The sequence below is a fragment of the Caretta caretta genome, chromosome 10, assembly GCF_965140235.1.
Source record: "Caretta caretta isolate rCarCar2 chromosome 10, rCarCar1.hap1, whole genome shotgun sequence".
Classification (NCBI taxonomy): Eukaryota; Metazoa; Chordata; order Testudines; family Cheloniidae; genus Caretta; species Caretta caretta.
In genome coordinates, this window is record NC_134215.1 from 51545953 (window position 1) to 51561343 (window position 15391).

A 15391-nucleotide genomic window follows, 5' to 3' on the forward strand; every position below is an offset into this window, starting at 1 on the left:
GCAAAATGACCTAAGCAGCAGGAACTCTCTCTCCCCGTGTCACTGCAGCTTGCTGTGAAGGCGAACAGAGGCCGAGGTTTGGTAGGAGGCCTGCCAATGACATCCCAGCAGAGCACAGTACTGTTCTTGCAGTACTACTGTGGAAGCATAGACAGACAGACACACAATACAGCTACGTCCATACAGCAGCGACAATGTTGTCCAGGATAGTCCCACTGTACAAAGCTGGGGGACGGTATTAAAAAAAGTAGCTGATCAAGCAATTTGACTGACCAAATGTACGTAAGTCTTGGGTACTATTGAAAATCATCCCCTAGATGTGTCACTGTGACCTTTTTCAGATACATCCTGTGACTGTGCAAACAGCTCACCGCATAATGGTGTGAAATTCTCCACAGGCTGAATCTGACAACTAGCAACATTAAGTGGTCAAATGCTGCTGATTTTAGTGGCTTCCAAGAGTGTCTGTTCCATCTCAGTACTATTCGTCAGCCACTCTGACGTGCTGTAAATGGTATGACATTGACTCAGAACAAGCCAGTCATCACAGCTTAAAGATCCACAGAAACACCAAGTCCGTGCTGTACTGCCTTTGTTTGAGCTGAGCACAGTACATGTCTGTTTCTCCCCAAATTTAAGAGATTTGCTATCAATTTGCTGGTTTCAATCTCATTTTCAAGAAAATTTTGCAACTGTTTGTTGTCAATTACTGAGCCAAAAGAAATCCCCCACTCCCAAAATGTTCTGTTTTTTTACAACAGGGATGGGAGATGCTCAAAGCATCTGGGCTTGTCTACACACAAACTGGAGGCACAATAACTAAATCAGTTTGAGTTAAGACCTTTATTTATTTGGGTGCAAGTCTGTGAGTAGCCCCTCTTATTTCAGTGTAACTCAAGTTGGTAAAACAGATGTAGTTATTTCAGAGCTGGTGTGCGTGTGTAGACAAGCACTCAGAATCATCAGAGTTCAATGGAGCAACAAGGGAGTATGTCAAAGGCCAGCCCCTTAAATCTATTCTAAAAGGTGCCACTTTGAGGAAGCAGAAACCTTATCCCACAGGGAAATGGGGAACTGTAATGAGTGTCTGGCCATGCTCCTGATCTAGGGAAGCTGACAAATGATAAGCAGGGGAAAGCAGAGAGTGGAAGAATTGAATGTGCATATCCAATATCCTTGATTGCAGGGCTGGCGGGGGGAGGGGGGGGATACAGTGGTTGGGGGAGGGGACTAGCTCCTCCCCCCTCCATAAAAACGTTGGGCGTGGGTCTGATGTATGTTTCTGCCGCCACAATATTTTCCATCCACACAATATCTCATGGAGGGAAGAGCAGGACCCGGCTATGTTTTCACCCCACATGCGTGCACTGGGGCTTGAGGGGAGAGCGGGATGCAGAGAAGCGGCTGGAGAGGCCATTGGGATGGGGTGAGGGACAGTGCACTGGCACATGGGCAGGGGGCTTCAGTGTACAGGGCAGTAGGGAGGGGTCCACAAGGCACCATCTGCTGAGGAACTGCTATAGGAATGGCAGGAGGAACTGCCCGGATGCCCATTCCCAACCTGAAGCTGGCTGTCCCCACCCAGTCTCAGTAGCTCCCCTTGCTCTCCCTTGTACTCCACCCAATTCCACCCCACCCCATCCCTCCGTTTGATTTATTGACAGGGTATTTACAGGAGGATCTCCAGTACCCTGGGGAGAGAGGTGAACCTATCCCCAACCAAAACTTGCTGGCTCAGCTGTGGCCATGGCCCCCTCCTATAGCAAATGTGACTGCTGCCGTTCCTCCTCTGCAGAATATGTTCCATCGAAGACAAGGGGACAGGAAGAACACTGCTAAGTCGGCAGCTGATCCTTTTTACGTGCAGCTCAGCAGTTCCACAACATGCCCTTGCACCTGGAGGTCATCCTGGGGCTGCAGCTCTTTGTTCCGTTTCCTTCATTCTTGGCCTCTTGGGTCCTGCCAGCTCTCAGCCCTGAAACAACAGTCTGTGTTTGGGGTGGGTGTTGAAGTCTGTGTACATACAACAAAATAATCAGCTGTTTCCAAGGGATAAGCGGATAGCATCATTCCATTCTTACTAGCTTTTGCTGGAATAGCCTCATCCTTCACAACAAGGATAAGGTGCCAGCTGCTAAATGTGGGAGTGAAGAAGCTGTGTGGAGGGAAAGACTGGGGATGTTCTTCTTGGCTAGGGTTCTTAGGGCAAACAGGGAACTCAGTCTGATGTGTGTGGCACCAGTTTAAAAAATACAATCATACAGATATCCCAATGTTGTAATGTATCAGAGGGGTAGCCATGTTAGTCTGGATCTGTAAAAGTGGCAGAGTCCTGTGGCATCTTATAGACTAACAGACGTATTGGAGCATAAGCTTTCGTGGGTGAATACCCACTTCGTCAGATGCATGTAGTGGAAATTTCCAGAGGCAGATATAAATATGCAAGCAAGAATCAGGCTAGGGATAACGAGGTTAGTTCAATCAGGGAGGATGAGGCCCTCTTCTAGCAGTTGAGGTGTGAACACCAAGGGAGGAGAAACTGCTTTTGCAGTTGGCTGGCCAGTCACAGTCTTTGTTTAATCCTGAGCATAGGTTACATTGGTGGACGTGCAGGTGAATGAACCGGTGATGGTTAGGTCCCGTGATTCTCACCAGCAACTACACACTGCACCATAGTAACTCTAACTCAGGAACCATCCATGCAACAAACCTCGATGCCAACTCTGCCCACATATCTACACCAGTGACACCATCACAGGACCTAACCAGATCAGCCACAACCATCACTGGTTCATTCACCTGCACGTCTACCAATGTAACCTACGCCATCATGTGCCAGCAATGCTCCTCTGCTATGTCCATCGGCCATACTGGACAGTCCCTACGTAAAAGGATAAATGGACACAAATCAGATATTAGGAATGGCAATATACAAAAACCTGTAGGAGAACACTTCAACCTCCCTGGACACACAGTAGCAGATTTAAAGGTAGCCATCCTGCAGCAAAAAAACTTCAGGACCAGACTTCAAAGCGAAACTGCTGAGCTTCAGTTCATTTGCAAATTTGACACCATCGGCTCAGGATTAAACAAAGACTGTGACTGGCTCGCCAACTGCAAAAGCAGTTTCTCCTCCCTTGGTGTTCACACCTCAAATGCTAGCAGCGGGCCTCATCCTCCCTGATTGAACTAACCTCGTTATCCCTAGCCTGATTCTTGCTTGCATATTTATACCTGCCTCTGGAAATTTCCACTACGTGCATCTGATGAAGTGGGTATTCACCCACGAAAGCTTATGCTCCAATACGTCTGTTAGTCGAAAGGTGACACAGGACTTTTTGCCGCTTTTACAAATGTTGTAATGTGTATCTGTGTGTTGTGGTACAAAAGAGTAAGTGTGTTGAGAGCATTTTGCTGTGGGTTCACCTGTGGCTGTCTAAAGGCACTGTTTTCAGAAATGTTTGGGAAATCAGGTGCAGCTGGGAAGGAGTAGCTTCTTCTGCCATTGTGTCTCTTTGAGCTCCAAGTTAGGTGATATATCTCTTACTGAACTAACAAAGGTAGTTTCCCCCTTCAGGTAATGTTTGGGTTCAAGGTACAGTTCTTTCCTTAGAGAAACATGGACCGAATGGTTGAAACACAGGTCTATTAGTCCGGGGACTTGGATTCTAGTGTCACTTGTGCAACTGACTTACTATATCACCTTGGACAAGTTACTTAAACTCTCTGTAATGTGGGGACAATTCTTTCCTACTCTACCAGGGTGCTGGAGATTAAATCATTACTGTTTATAAAGTACTCTTTGCTTCTTAGAGGATGCTATATTCCTGTGGTGTTTTTTTTGTGTTGAACTAGCTCTGTGAGGGGTTTTAGTTTTCACTACCTCACAAATCTTCCGTTAAATGTTTGTTTTGCCTTTGTATGCTCTACCTCAGAAATTTTCTCTCCACAGTCTAATTCCCTAAAGTCACAGTCTGTACCAAGCTCAGTGTAAATTACAATGAAAAAAGAAAATCCAGAAAAGAGGAATTATTTCAGCATACATCTACAGTTCCCATTCTCAAAAGCTTGGCAGTTTCTTCAGCGTCAACCAAGATTCTGTTAATGGATCGTGATATTACTGACATTCCTGTTAGTGCAGACGGTGCTAATGTTGTGCGTGTTCTAAATGCATAAACATTCAGGATGGGTGCAGTGAGAGCTAGTGGGGAGATCATGCGGAATAAAGTATCCTGTGTAGGCAGTCAACCCTTTTCTGAGATTTTTTTGTATTATTGTGATGGGGTATACCAGACCCTCTGAGGCTCACTGCTGGAGGCCTCATGGTCCTGCCACACCCTGCCCCCAAAAGCGGGCAGTGGAGAGGATCCTCTAAGCTTCCTAGAGTGGCTGTGTGGGACACAGTAGTGTCGTGAGGTAGTCCTGTCGGAAGCCAGGGAGAGTGAGAAGGAGCCCTGAGATGGTTGCAGGGACTCCATCAGGACAAGGCCCTGAGGTAAAGCTGTAGATGGCACAGGGCCACGGGGAAGTGGCCCAGGGAATTAGAGTGGCAGCATGACTTAGATAAAGGGACACAGCAGACAGCTGCTATCTACAGGGTCCCTGGATTGGGACTCAGAGAAGTGGGTGGACCTGGGTTCCCCCCCAACCCCTATTAGCCACTGGCCTGAACAGTGAGACACCCCAGAGGGGGGGATTGAACTATAGTGGCCCGACTGGAGGACTGGAGCCAGGAAGCCCCAAGAGGGTGAAGACATTGTTTCCAGAAAGGGAGCCCTGGGGAGCTGCTCTGTCCCAGAGGAGGGACAGTCAGAGAGAGAGAGAGAGAGAGAGTGTGCAGGCATGCACTCGGCCAAGGGGGCACTCACAAGAGGCGAGGGCACCCTGTTACAAAGCAGCTGCACCAGAGGTGGACTGATGCCCACGCTCACTTTTCCAGGCCAAGTCGTCCTTGCTGAGTGGACTAGCAGGTTTCACGGAAGAAAAGCCCATAGAAAGAATGTGTGTTCAGACTGTCAAATTCCAGGAGAGTTCACGACAGAGGCCCAAAACAGCTGCTTCCTGGTGACAGGCATTGCCTGTGTGCAGTTTGTCTCTGTTCAAGGAAATGGGACTTGTGTACATTTGGTAAACAAACAAATTGCTCCAAGAAAATATGTGACATTCCTTTCTCCTCCCACCATCTATGCAGATCTATTCCAGGCCCCTCTAAACTGATCTACAGGGCCCTAAAATCTGCTACTACTTGCCAATGTTCCCCTGCTCCTGAAATGTTCAATGTAGAAGGAAAACTGTCTGTTCAATGTAGAAGGAAAACCTACCTGGCATGGTGTCAGTGCTTAGGTTGGCTTTGTTAAACATCACCTAAAAGGAAGACAGAAGATCAAATGAGAAAAGACTGTATGGTGAGGAGATTGAGACTAGTAGGAAGAAGGAGCAAATGCAGCTATTGAAACCATAGTTGTATCAGACTCCTGGGTCATATGAAGTTAATTTTTGTTTGCCAGCAATTTATTCATAAAAGCAAAAGTTTTGCGCGACTCCTTCCCAGATCAGTATGCTCCATGTCGTGCGTCCTACTGCTTGTGATTCCGACCATGAGGAAGCTCTGAAATACAACTGATAATCATCCCTGCTCAGCGCCAGTTAACATTTGTAAGTCATTGGCAGGGCCATCCGTAGGAGGGTGCAGGGCCTGGGACATTAGAAACTCGGCGCATATCTGCCGGGTGGTGCTCCCCCCTCCCCTGCTCTGCCCAGGCACCACCATCCCTTCCCCCAAGGTCCCATCCCCCCCCCCCCCCCCCGCCTCTTCACATTCTGCCCCCACCCTGCCTCTAGACAAATTGGAGGATTGGGCCAAAAGAAATCTGATGAGGTTCAACAAGGACAAGTGCAGAGTCCTGCACTTAGGACAGATGAATCCAATGCACCACTACAGACTAGGGACTGAATGGCTAGGCAGCAGTTCTGCAGAGAAGGACTTAGGGGTGACAGTGGACGAGAAGCTGGATATGAGTCAACAGTGTGCCCTTGTTGCCAAGAAAGCCAATGGCATTTTGGGGTGTATAAGTAGGGGCATTGCCAGCAGATCGAGGGACGTGATCGTTCCCCTCTATTCGACATTGGTGAGGCCTCATCTGGAGTACTGTGTCCAGTTTTGGGCCCCACACTACAAGAGGGCTGTGGAGAAACTGGAGAGAATCCAGTGAAGGGCAACAAAAATGATTAGGGGTCTGGAACACATGACTTATGAGGAGAGGCTGAGGGAACTGGGATTGTTTAGTCTACGGAAGAGAAGAATGAGGGGGGATTTGATAGCTGCTTTTAACTACCTGAAAGGTGGATCCAAAGAGGATGGATCTAGACTATTCTCAGTGATAGCAGATGACAGGACAAGGAGTAATGGTCTCAAGTTGCAGTGGGGGAGATTTAGGTTGGCTATTAGGAAAACTTTTTCACTAGGAGGGTGGTGAAACACTGGAATGCGTTACCTAGGGAGGTGGTGGAATCCCCTTCCTTAGAAGTTTTTAAGGTCAGGCTTGACAAAGCCCTGGCTGGGATGATTTAGTTGGGATTGGTCCTGCTCTGGGCAGGGGGTTGGACTAGATGACCTCCAGAGGTCCCTTCCAACTCTGATATTCTATGATTCTATGATTCTTCCCTGCCCAGTTCTGCCCCTTCCCCCAAGCGTGCTGTGCCCTCACTCCTCCGCCCTCATCCCCAGCGCCTCCTGATGCTGTGAAACATCTGATCCGCGGTAGGTGCTGGGAGGAAGCGGGAGGCGCTGATTGATGGGGCCCGCTGGCAGGCAGGAAGCACTGCGGGGAGGGGGAGGTTCTGGTAGGGGAGGCTCCTCCTCGACCCCCCCTCCCCCCCCGCCTGCCACTCACCTTCCTGCTTGTCTCCTCACCCCGCTGGCCTACCCGCCTCCCACCTCACCTCCCCGCTTGCAGGGCCCCCCCAAAGCATGGGGCCCGGGGAAGTCACCCTGATTCGCCGTACCCCAGGGACGGCTCTGGTCATTGGCTTTGGAAGAGCTGAATACACTTCATTGCCCACAGCAACTGCACAGGCTAAGAAATGAGCTCACGCCCAGTTCTCTGTTGTGTATTTTAACAGTGCTTTCATCGAGTTCTTGTTTGCACTTGACTTTCTGGGGCAGCTTTTATAGCCGTGCCCAGAAAATCACTTGCTTGTTTGGAAGAGGGTGGAATGGGAGTCATAGTCACATCACAAAAAATACTGCATAGGAACCTGAGCTCAGACAAAAAGAAAAGGAGTACTTGTGGCACCTTAGAGACTAACAAATTTATTTGAGCATAAGCTTATTTGTTAGTCTCTAAGGTGCCACAAGTACTCCTTTTCTTTTTGCGGATACAGACTAACACGGCTGCTACTCTGAAACCTGAGCTCAGACAGGTGATTGCATATGACCCTGCTGCTAAACAAATCAGCAGTAGGCAGGAACAGCTATAAAAATCATATTGCAATCAAGCTACTTCTGTGCTGCTGCTCCAGCATATTTAGCTTCAAGCATCTGAGGCCTCCAGCCCTTGGTTCTTTTAGTGATATGTTGTTTGATCAGTGATGCCAGTGGCTTATTTTCCATAGTAACTGCTGGATCCTGAAATCTTTGCTCAGTGCTGGGTTCTCAGTAGGAGGCCTTGAGTGAGTAATGACAGGATCAGGCAGGCCCAAAGGCACTCAGTATTCGTGCTGTGTACTACAAGTGATGAGCTGAAAGAGGAATATCATAGTATAAATATCAGACCTGTAAAATAATAGCACTAGAGCTGTTGGCTAAGTCATTATGTTGATCTTCTGCCATGTTGCAATATAGAAAACAGTCCCGAGGCTTATAATATAAGAAAACAAAAATGGCCGCAGAATTCTTGTCTGGGGTAAATATTTTTTTACTATTGGTCTGAAAGGTCATAATTGTAAGTAGATTGTTATTTTCACATTTCCTTGTTTGGGGGAAACAGCTTACAGTATCTTCCAGGCTTAGTTAATTTGCTTATTTAAAATCTGGCACAAAATAAAGGTTTCTGTGTCAGGTACATGTCAAACAAGCATTCTCATAAGAGCACTAATAGGTCTTTATCTATGTCCTGGGATAGGAAGCAGATTCTGTTGGCAGATCTCATTGCATCATACTACTGATGGTGAAAGATAAGGAAAATGGTTTTTCATCAAGACAACAATATTAGTTTGTTCTATTTCCTCCATCCCTATTAAAATGGACAGTAAAAAAGTCACTTGTTAACAGTGCTATAGTGTACGTATGTACACATATATATGTGTTAATAATGCTGTGCATTTTTGTAGGACTCTTTAGGTGAGACTCAAAGTGCTTTACAAACGTTAATGAATTAAGCCTTTAAGCACCTGGAAGATAGGGGATTATTATCCCCAGTTTACCGTAGGACTTAAGGAGGTTGTGACTTGTTCAGTATCCCAGAGGAAGTCTGTGGCGGAACTGGGACTAGAACTCTCATATCCTGGCTCACACTTCAGAGTGGGCTTGTTCTGAGTGGCATTTTGTTTGTTTGCCATTTTTACTATATTGATGTTTGTGTGCCTTACCCTGCTGTAGCTAACCCAAGGCTTCCCTGTATGTCTTGCAGAGTGTCTGGAGGAGAACTTTTTGACTTTCTGGCACAGAAAGAGTCTCTGAGTGAGGAGGAAGCAACCAGATTCATTAAGGAGATTTTAGATGGTGTAAACTACCTCCATGCCAAGAAAATTGCTCATTTTGATTTAAAGGTAAAAAAACATTGACCTAGTTAAAAGAAATAATTATAGCATATATTCTATAATGCAGCATATGTGATACATTTAAATGTGATGGTATATAAAATATGTTTGATAATAGAGAAGGTGGAAGCGTAGAATGCTTAGCTTTTTGGACTGAGGCTTCCTGTGCTGGATGGACATGACAGCACTCAGTGGAAAGCAGAAATGGTATTTCCCAAGATTTTAGAACCATACAATCGTAGGTCTGGAAGGGACCTCAAGAGGTCATGTAGTCCAATCCCCTGCACTCAAGGCAGAACTAAGAATTATCTAGACCACCTCTGACAGGTGTTTGTCTAACCTGCTCTTAAAAATCTCCAATGATGGAGATTCTACAACCTCCCTGGGCAATTTATTCCAGTGCTTAACTACCCTGACCGTTAGGAAGTTTTACCTAATGTCCAGCCTTGTATTTCTTTTTAGTGATGAGAATGAGAAATCAAAGAAGCCTTCATCTTGTGGGTGTCAGATATTTTAATTAATGCTACTGTTATTTATTGTTTATATAATAGCACCCAAAACGTGGTGGATGCTTTTACAAACATACTGGAAGATGTACAGTACCTGCCCCAGAGAACTCACAAACTAGTAACCATCATGAGTCCTTTTCTAAGTAATTTACCTTTGGAATCCTACCTCCATCAAAGCAAATTAGTCTAAGTGAACTTTTAAATATTAATAACAGTCAATATAACATTTGCCTTGTAAATATTAGACTTAATCCATATTCCCACTTCTGGCAAGCATTTCCTATGTAGAGACCCACTCGATCTGGGTTCAAGTTATAGTATGTGTGTTGTGAGTGCTACTTGCTGCTTCCAGTCCTGTCCAGTTCATTTCTTTACCAAACATAGCACAAACTGCAACAGCGATTGTGTTTAGAATTCTGTGAGGAATGAGGAACATTAGTCTGAAACTACAGAGTTCAAACAGCTTCGGCAATGTATGTTTGAGCAGGAAATAAGAGGTAGATTAGTTCAGTGGCTCTCAACCTTTCCAGACTACTGTACCCCTTTCAGGTGTCTGATTTGTCTTGTGTACCCCAAGCTACACCTCACTTAAAACATACTTGCTTACAAAGTCAGACATAAAAATAGTGTCACAAAAGTGTCACAGCACACTAGTACTGAAAAACTGTTTACTTACTGATTTTTACCATATAATTATAAAATAAATCAATTGGAATATAAATATTGTACTTACATTTCGGCGTATAGTATATAGATCAGTATAAACAAGTCCTTGTCTGTATGAAATTTTAGTTTGTACTGATTTCGCTAGTGCTTTTTATGTAGCTTGTTGTAAAACTAGGCAAATATCTAGAAGAGTTGATGTACCCCCTGGAAGTCTTCTCTGTACCCTCCGGTGTACACATACCTCTGGTTGAGAATCACTGGTTTAGCTGGCACTGTCATTCCAACACCAAGTATCAGTTGGTTCAGAATATGGCTGCTGGCCTGCTTAGTCATCCAGGTCACTGAGAGCACATCACCCCAGTGTTCCCCATGTACTATCAGGTGAATTTATAGTTTTAGTCCTTATCTTCAGAGCATTTCATGGAACTGGCCCAGACTTCCTGGGAGACTCTGTCTCTGTCCATGACTGTGATCTGCCTCGACAACAATGTGCCTCTGGAACTAGGATTCTGTCACCCACAAGGATGAAACTTGAGGCTGGGAAACTGAGCATTCTCAGCAGCAGGCCTGCAGCTATGGAATTTGCTTCCACAAAAGTTGCCATTTTCAGGACTATGTACAAAACATGGCTCCATCCCTCCTCAGAGCAAGGTGGAAGGTAGAGGAGATATGAGGAACTTTAAAATGGGAGCGGGGGGCCTAGAGTAGATCACATGCTGTTCACCATAATTTTGGTTCTAGAATTCTGTGATGCCTAGTTACTGCAGTGATGAGTATTACATGGGCAGATGTATGCCCAAGTTCTTCTCTTGAATATATATTCTTCTTGTTGCAATTGCATATATCCCAGCAATATAGTACACTTCATCAAACTTCTGTCCATATGTTTGTTTGTTTATGGGTGTGAGTATGTTGGGGTTACCCTGAAGCCACGTAGCCCAAGAACAAAGGTTTACACTGTGCATTTGAAAAATATGATACCATTCAGTGATGGAATATAATTATGTGAACATTAATAAAACTTTTCCCAGGGTGAGTTCTGGCTACTGAAATCCACGTCCCATGTCAATAAAGTTCAGTGGTCAATAATGATGTTGGAAAAAGAGCAAAAAGAAATGTGCATGTGGGGCAGAAGAGATATCATTTCATAAATACAGTAAATAAATCACTCACAAGCGATTTAAAGCAGGATTCAAGATATCACTCATCTGGCTTTTATAGGACTATTTTTAGAGCTTCTGCAGCATTAAGCTAGGCATTTATTTTTAAGCAATAATCCAACTAGGGAAATGGAGATCCATAATTATCTTGTCACTCTTATCAATCTCTTCAATCTTGCCATAAAAAAACAGAAGTTTGGGGAACATATAATGGGAACTAGTTTGAAATGGGTTTTTTGGGGGGAGGCTTGCTTGTTTGTTTGTTTTTAGTGGCCTTGCCGAGATTTGACTGTGGAAGTGTCTGCAAAAACAAAGGCTGTTGAAGCGAAACAAACAAACAAAACTCAAAACCCAGTGCCACTGAACTGCTGGAGATGGACAATACACCAAAGGATGGAGGGGGATGTAAAAGAGGGAAATCACATTTAAAATATTTTATAGCCATTATAACAACTGAAAATTCCTTTCTCCCAAGTGGCCCATAAACCCTAGCACTCCCCACAGAGATTCTGGGGGCAAAGGAAGCTTAAATAAATATATAACCATTTCTTGCTAATTTCTTACAAGCACTGATGGTAGGCTTGGCACTGTACAAAGACCCACAATAGAACTAGACCCTGCCCTGAAGAGCTTGGTGCAATATCAATAATAATTGCACTGTCAGGCCTCTGCTAATGTTCTGCTGAAATCAGTGGGGTAGCAGGACATATTGGGGGATGTTTTGCAGCAGTAAAAAGGGTTAGATGGTGGGTAAAGAATTGTGACATAATGAAAATGTTAATTATACTGTGAACAAGGCAGACATGTACATGTATCCAGTTATGTGACTAGAGAGAAGTGAAATATGGATTTGTGTTTTATTCCTATGATATTAGCCAGGCAACCACTTTTCCGATAGCTCCCCCTTTCCTGCTAGTCTGTTCTCATGACCTACTTCCAGCTGGTATAGTCTGCACCTTGTCACTTGCTGAAATCCAGATGCAGGCCTGAGAACACCAGGGATCAGCTCTCTCTGGTGTAAATGGGCACAGCACCACTGATTGCAGCAGAACTGTACCTATGTAAGTCAGGTGAGGATCTGCACCAAGATGCAGAGGCGATGAATAGAGATGACGGTTGAATAACTTCTTGTTTCATGCTGTACAGCCTCTAGCATAAGTCTGTTCTAAACAGGCCTGCATCACCTCAGCAACATACACTGCTGGCAGCTGAGTGCACTGAATCTTCAGAAGAAAACCAGCATAGTTAGCCTGGAGCCAAAATCACCTTAGTCCAGTGGCTGTGAAAATAAATTATTCATGTAGCCTGTCTGCAAGTGTAATGCAGAGTGAGCGTGTGTGTTAGCAGTAGCTCCTTGCACATGAGAATTAGTTCTGAAATGGTCAGGCAGCTGCCAACAGGGAATCAAACTTTCTGACTATTGCTTCCAGGCTATGATTAAAAAATGAAAATTGAATAGCATTGGAGCTCTTCGTCAGAGCTGTGCTAGCCATGTTGCTCTAAAAACTATAAAATAAAGGAGGAATGACAGGGGCTAAGAAAGTTAGTGGAAAAATAATTAATAGATACAGCACAGAGTATAGAGTCGAACCTGCTGCTTAGGGATGCTAATGGTTCTCTTTTCACAATTCTATCAGGTTTGGCCTGGTGCTTTTGGTTGCATAACAGTCAGAAATTCTCCATGTGTTCTTAGAATAGCTTGTTACTAGAGGTGGGCCAGAATCTCCAATCCTAGCCCCTTCTAATTTCAGAGACATTCAGATCCTCATCCCAGGATCTGAACATACCCCATTGTGGTGGAAGGGACCAGGCCATGGTAAGCTCACCCTCTGTGTTGTACCACCATGCTCAGCATGTCAGTCTCATAACATATCTCGTAACGCATCTAGTTGAGCCAAGCAATTATTTACAGTTATGTGAATAACTCTGGTGTGTCATCATTTCCCTGGAAACCAGGTGTATTTTATCTTCATCCTGCCACAACAACTATAATTAACAAAATAAACATAGGCAGGCAGAGAGAGAAAGCAACTGGTGAAGAGAACAAGGAAGGTCCTGACTTATTAGGAAGCAGGACATGCTGCAGCTTTTGTGAGAGAAAAGAATAAAGGCAATAAGTGAAGTGAATTACAGTATTGCTTTTGAGAGGGAGGCTTCAGACACTGAGGAGTATTAATTTTGCTGCTGTCAAGTATGATTTGACAATGAATGTCACATTACATAAATATGTTCAGTTTATCAAAACAATGAAGTCTGCATTGCCGGGAGTAGGTTTGTGGTTTTTACCTGTTCTGCAGTATTGCAAACATGTACAAGCATGAAAAGGTGACTCAAAGGATACTGCTTAGGCTCTTGATCTGTTAGCTTCCTCACAAATAATATAACTAATCTTTGTTTCATTATTTTTAGCCCGAAAACATTATGCTTCTAGACAAGAATATTCCTATTCCACACATAAAAGTCATTGACTTCGGCCTAGCCCATAAAATAGAAGATGGAGTTGAATTTAAGAATATTTTTGGGACACCCGAGTTTGTAGGTGAGTGTTCAAGCAATTCCTTTGTGTTGCAGCTTTTCACTGGAGAAGCCAGCAACACCTTCCTGAATTCAGGGAGAAGCCAGCAACACCTCTGCATTTTCAGTCCCCTAAAATTGCCACCCCATTTGGGTGCACTGCATCTAGAGGGCATGCTTGAATCTTCTCAGTGGAGCAGCCAAAAGGTGCCTTCTGTAAACTGTAGGTGTCGAGCTGAAGAGATCAGGGTGCTATCTAATTAGTGAGCTAGAGAAATAAATACAGGGTTGAAATTTTGGACCACCCCCCCCCCCGCACTAATCCCATCTCTGTTACTTATTCTCCCTGTGGCAAGTCAGAGCCACTCTGCATCTGTAAAATGGAGTAATATAGGTCTCTGTTGATGTTACTGCTTTCTAAGTATAACTCCCTCCCACTGAACCTGTTTGGATTATGACAGGTTTCAGAGTAACAGCCGTGTTAGTCTGTATTCACAAAAAAAAGGAGTACTTGTGGCACCTTAGAGACTAACCAGAGTCTCTAAGGTGCCACAAGTACTCCTTTTGTTTGGATTATAGCTCCCTTCCTTTTGTTACTCCAGGATGACTGTCATGTTGTGACTTCCTGATCATGTTTCTAACCTCTAGGTTTGCTTGTATTATCTCTTGGTCCTTACTGGTTTTTACATCTGCCAATCAGAGATCTATTCAGTTTAATTTACTTCCTCTTCTGGATAATAAATGAAGCTGTTAAATAAACACTGATCCCTGCTGCCCTGTTCTAGACACCTCTTCACACCTCGATACACTGCCGTTTATCACTTCCTTTGTTCAGTCCTCTACATGGATATTTTTCATCCACAAGGTGTTTCTTCTACAGATGCTACAATGAAGTTACAGTAACAGCTGACAACAATAGTAATAAATGGTGTGTTGGCTGGAAGGAAACCTTGGGCAAGTTGCGCTAGAGCAGTCCCTGACTGGCCAATTACTAAGTAAAGACCGGGCATTAATGGCATCAGTTTATTGCCATTCTGAAATAATTGGGGAGAAAATGCTTAGATCCATCTGCTTAGGGATGCTGTTACATGAAATAATTTGTTGTTGAAGGTATAATTAGTACTGTAGATAGATTGTAATGTCTTCCTGTTCTTTATTCTTTGATCCCTTTTCATGCTCAATTGACTCTAAATTAGCTCTCCCTCTGTTTGGGAGATTAAATTCCTACTGCCACACGTGCACACCACTGTAGAACTTTAAACAGAAATGACCTCATATAACTACTGGCATGCTTTTTACCAAGGACTGATATAATTCTTGACCTACACATACAATTCATGTTGCTAAAATTAATTACTCAATCTGTTGCTGATGTTTGAATAAATGCTTCTTACAGCTCCAGAAATAGTGAACTATGAACCACTTGGGCTAGCTGCAGATATGTGGTAAGTTCTCGGCATTAACTTTTCTTCCAAGATGTTATACTGCTAGTTTCTTAAGGGTGCTCTGTGTACAATCCATTCTCTACATATCAGACAATGCTGACATACAGTAAATAGCTGTTCATTCAATCCTTCCATTTTTACCTGCTGTTTATAGTAAACTTCTACTCAGGATATAAAAAAAATTGAATTATATAAAATAGGAGTTAACAATTTGCCGCTAGCTGTCACCTTTTGGAGAGAGCCTCTTGAAAGGCACCATTGTCCCTGCAATGCCTTGTGATAGCTTTGTTTATAAAAGTGCTGTGAATAGAGAAAGCTTCGACACCAAGCTATTCTG

At 44.1% G+C, this 15391-nt stretch overlaps 1 protein-coding gene across 3 annotated transcripts in view; it reads left to right on the forward strand.

Annotated features, from left to right (window-relative positions):
- DAPK2 (death associated protein kinase 2) overlaps positions 1 to 15391 on the forward strand; it is a 90734-nt gene that overhangs the window by 50606 nt on the left and 24737 nt on the right. For all 3 annotated transcript variants that reach the window (XM_048867342.2, XM_048867343.2, XM_048867341.2), the window contains exons 4-6: positions 8631 to 8769; positions 13505 to 13634; positions 15006 to 15054. In XM_048867342.2, the coding sequence (XP_048723299.1) occupies positions 8631 to 8769; positions 13505 to 13634; positions 15006 to 15054 (318 nt within the window). The remainder of the gene's footprint in view (positions 1 to 8630; positions 8770 to 13504; positions 13635 to 15005; positions 15055 to 15391) is intronic.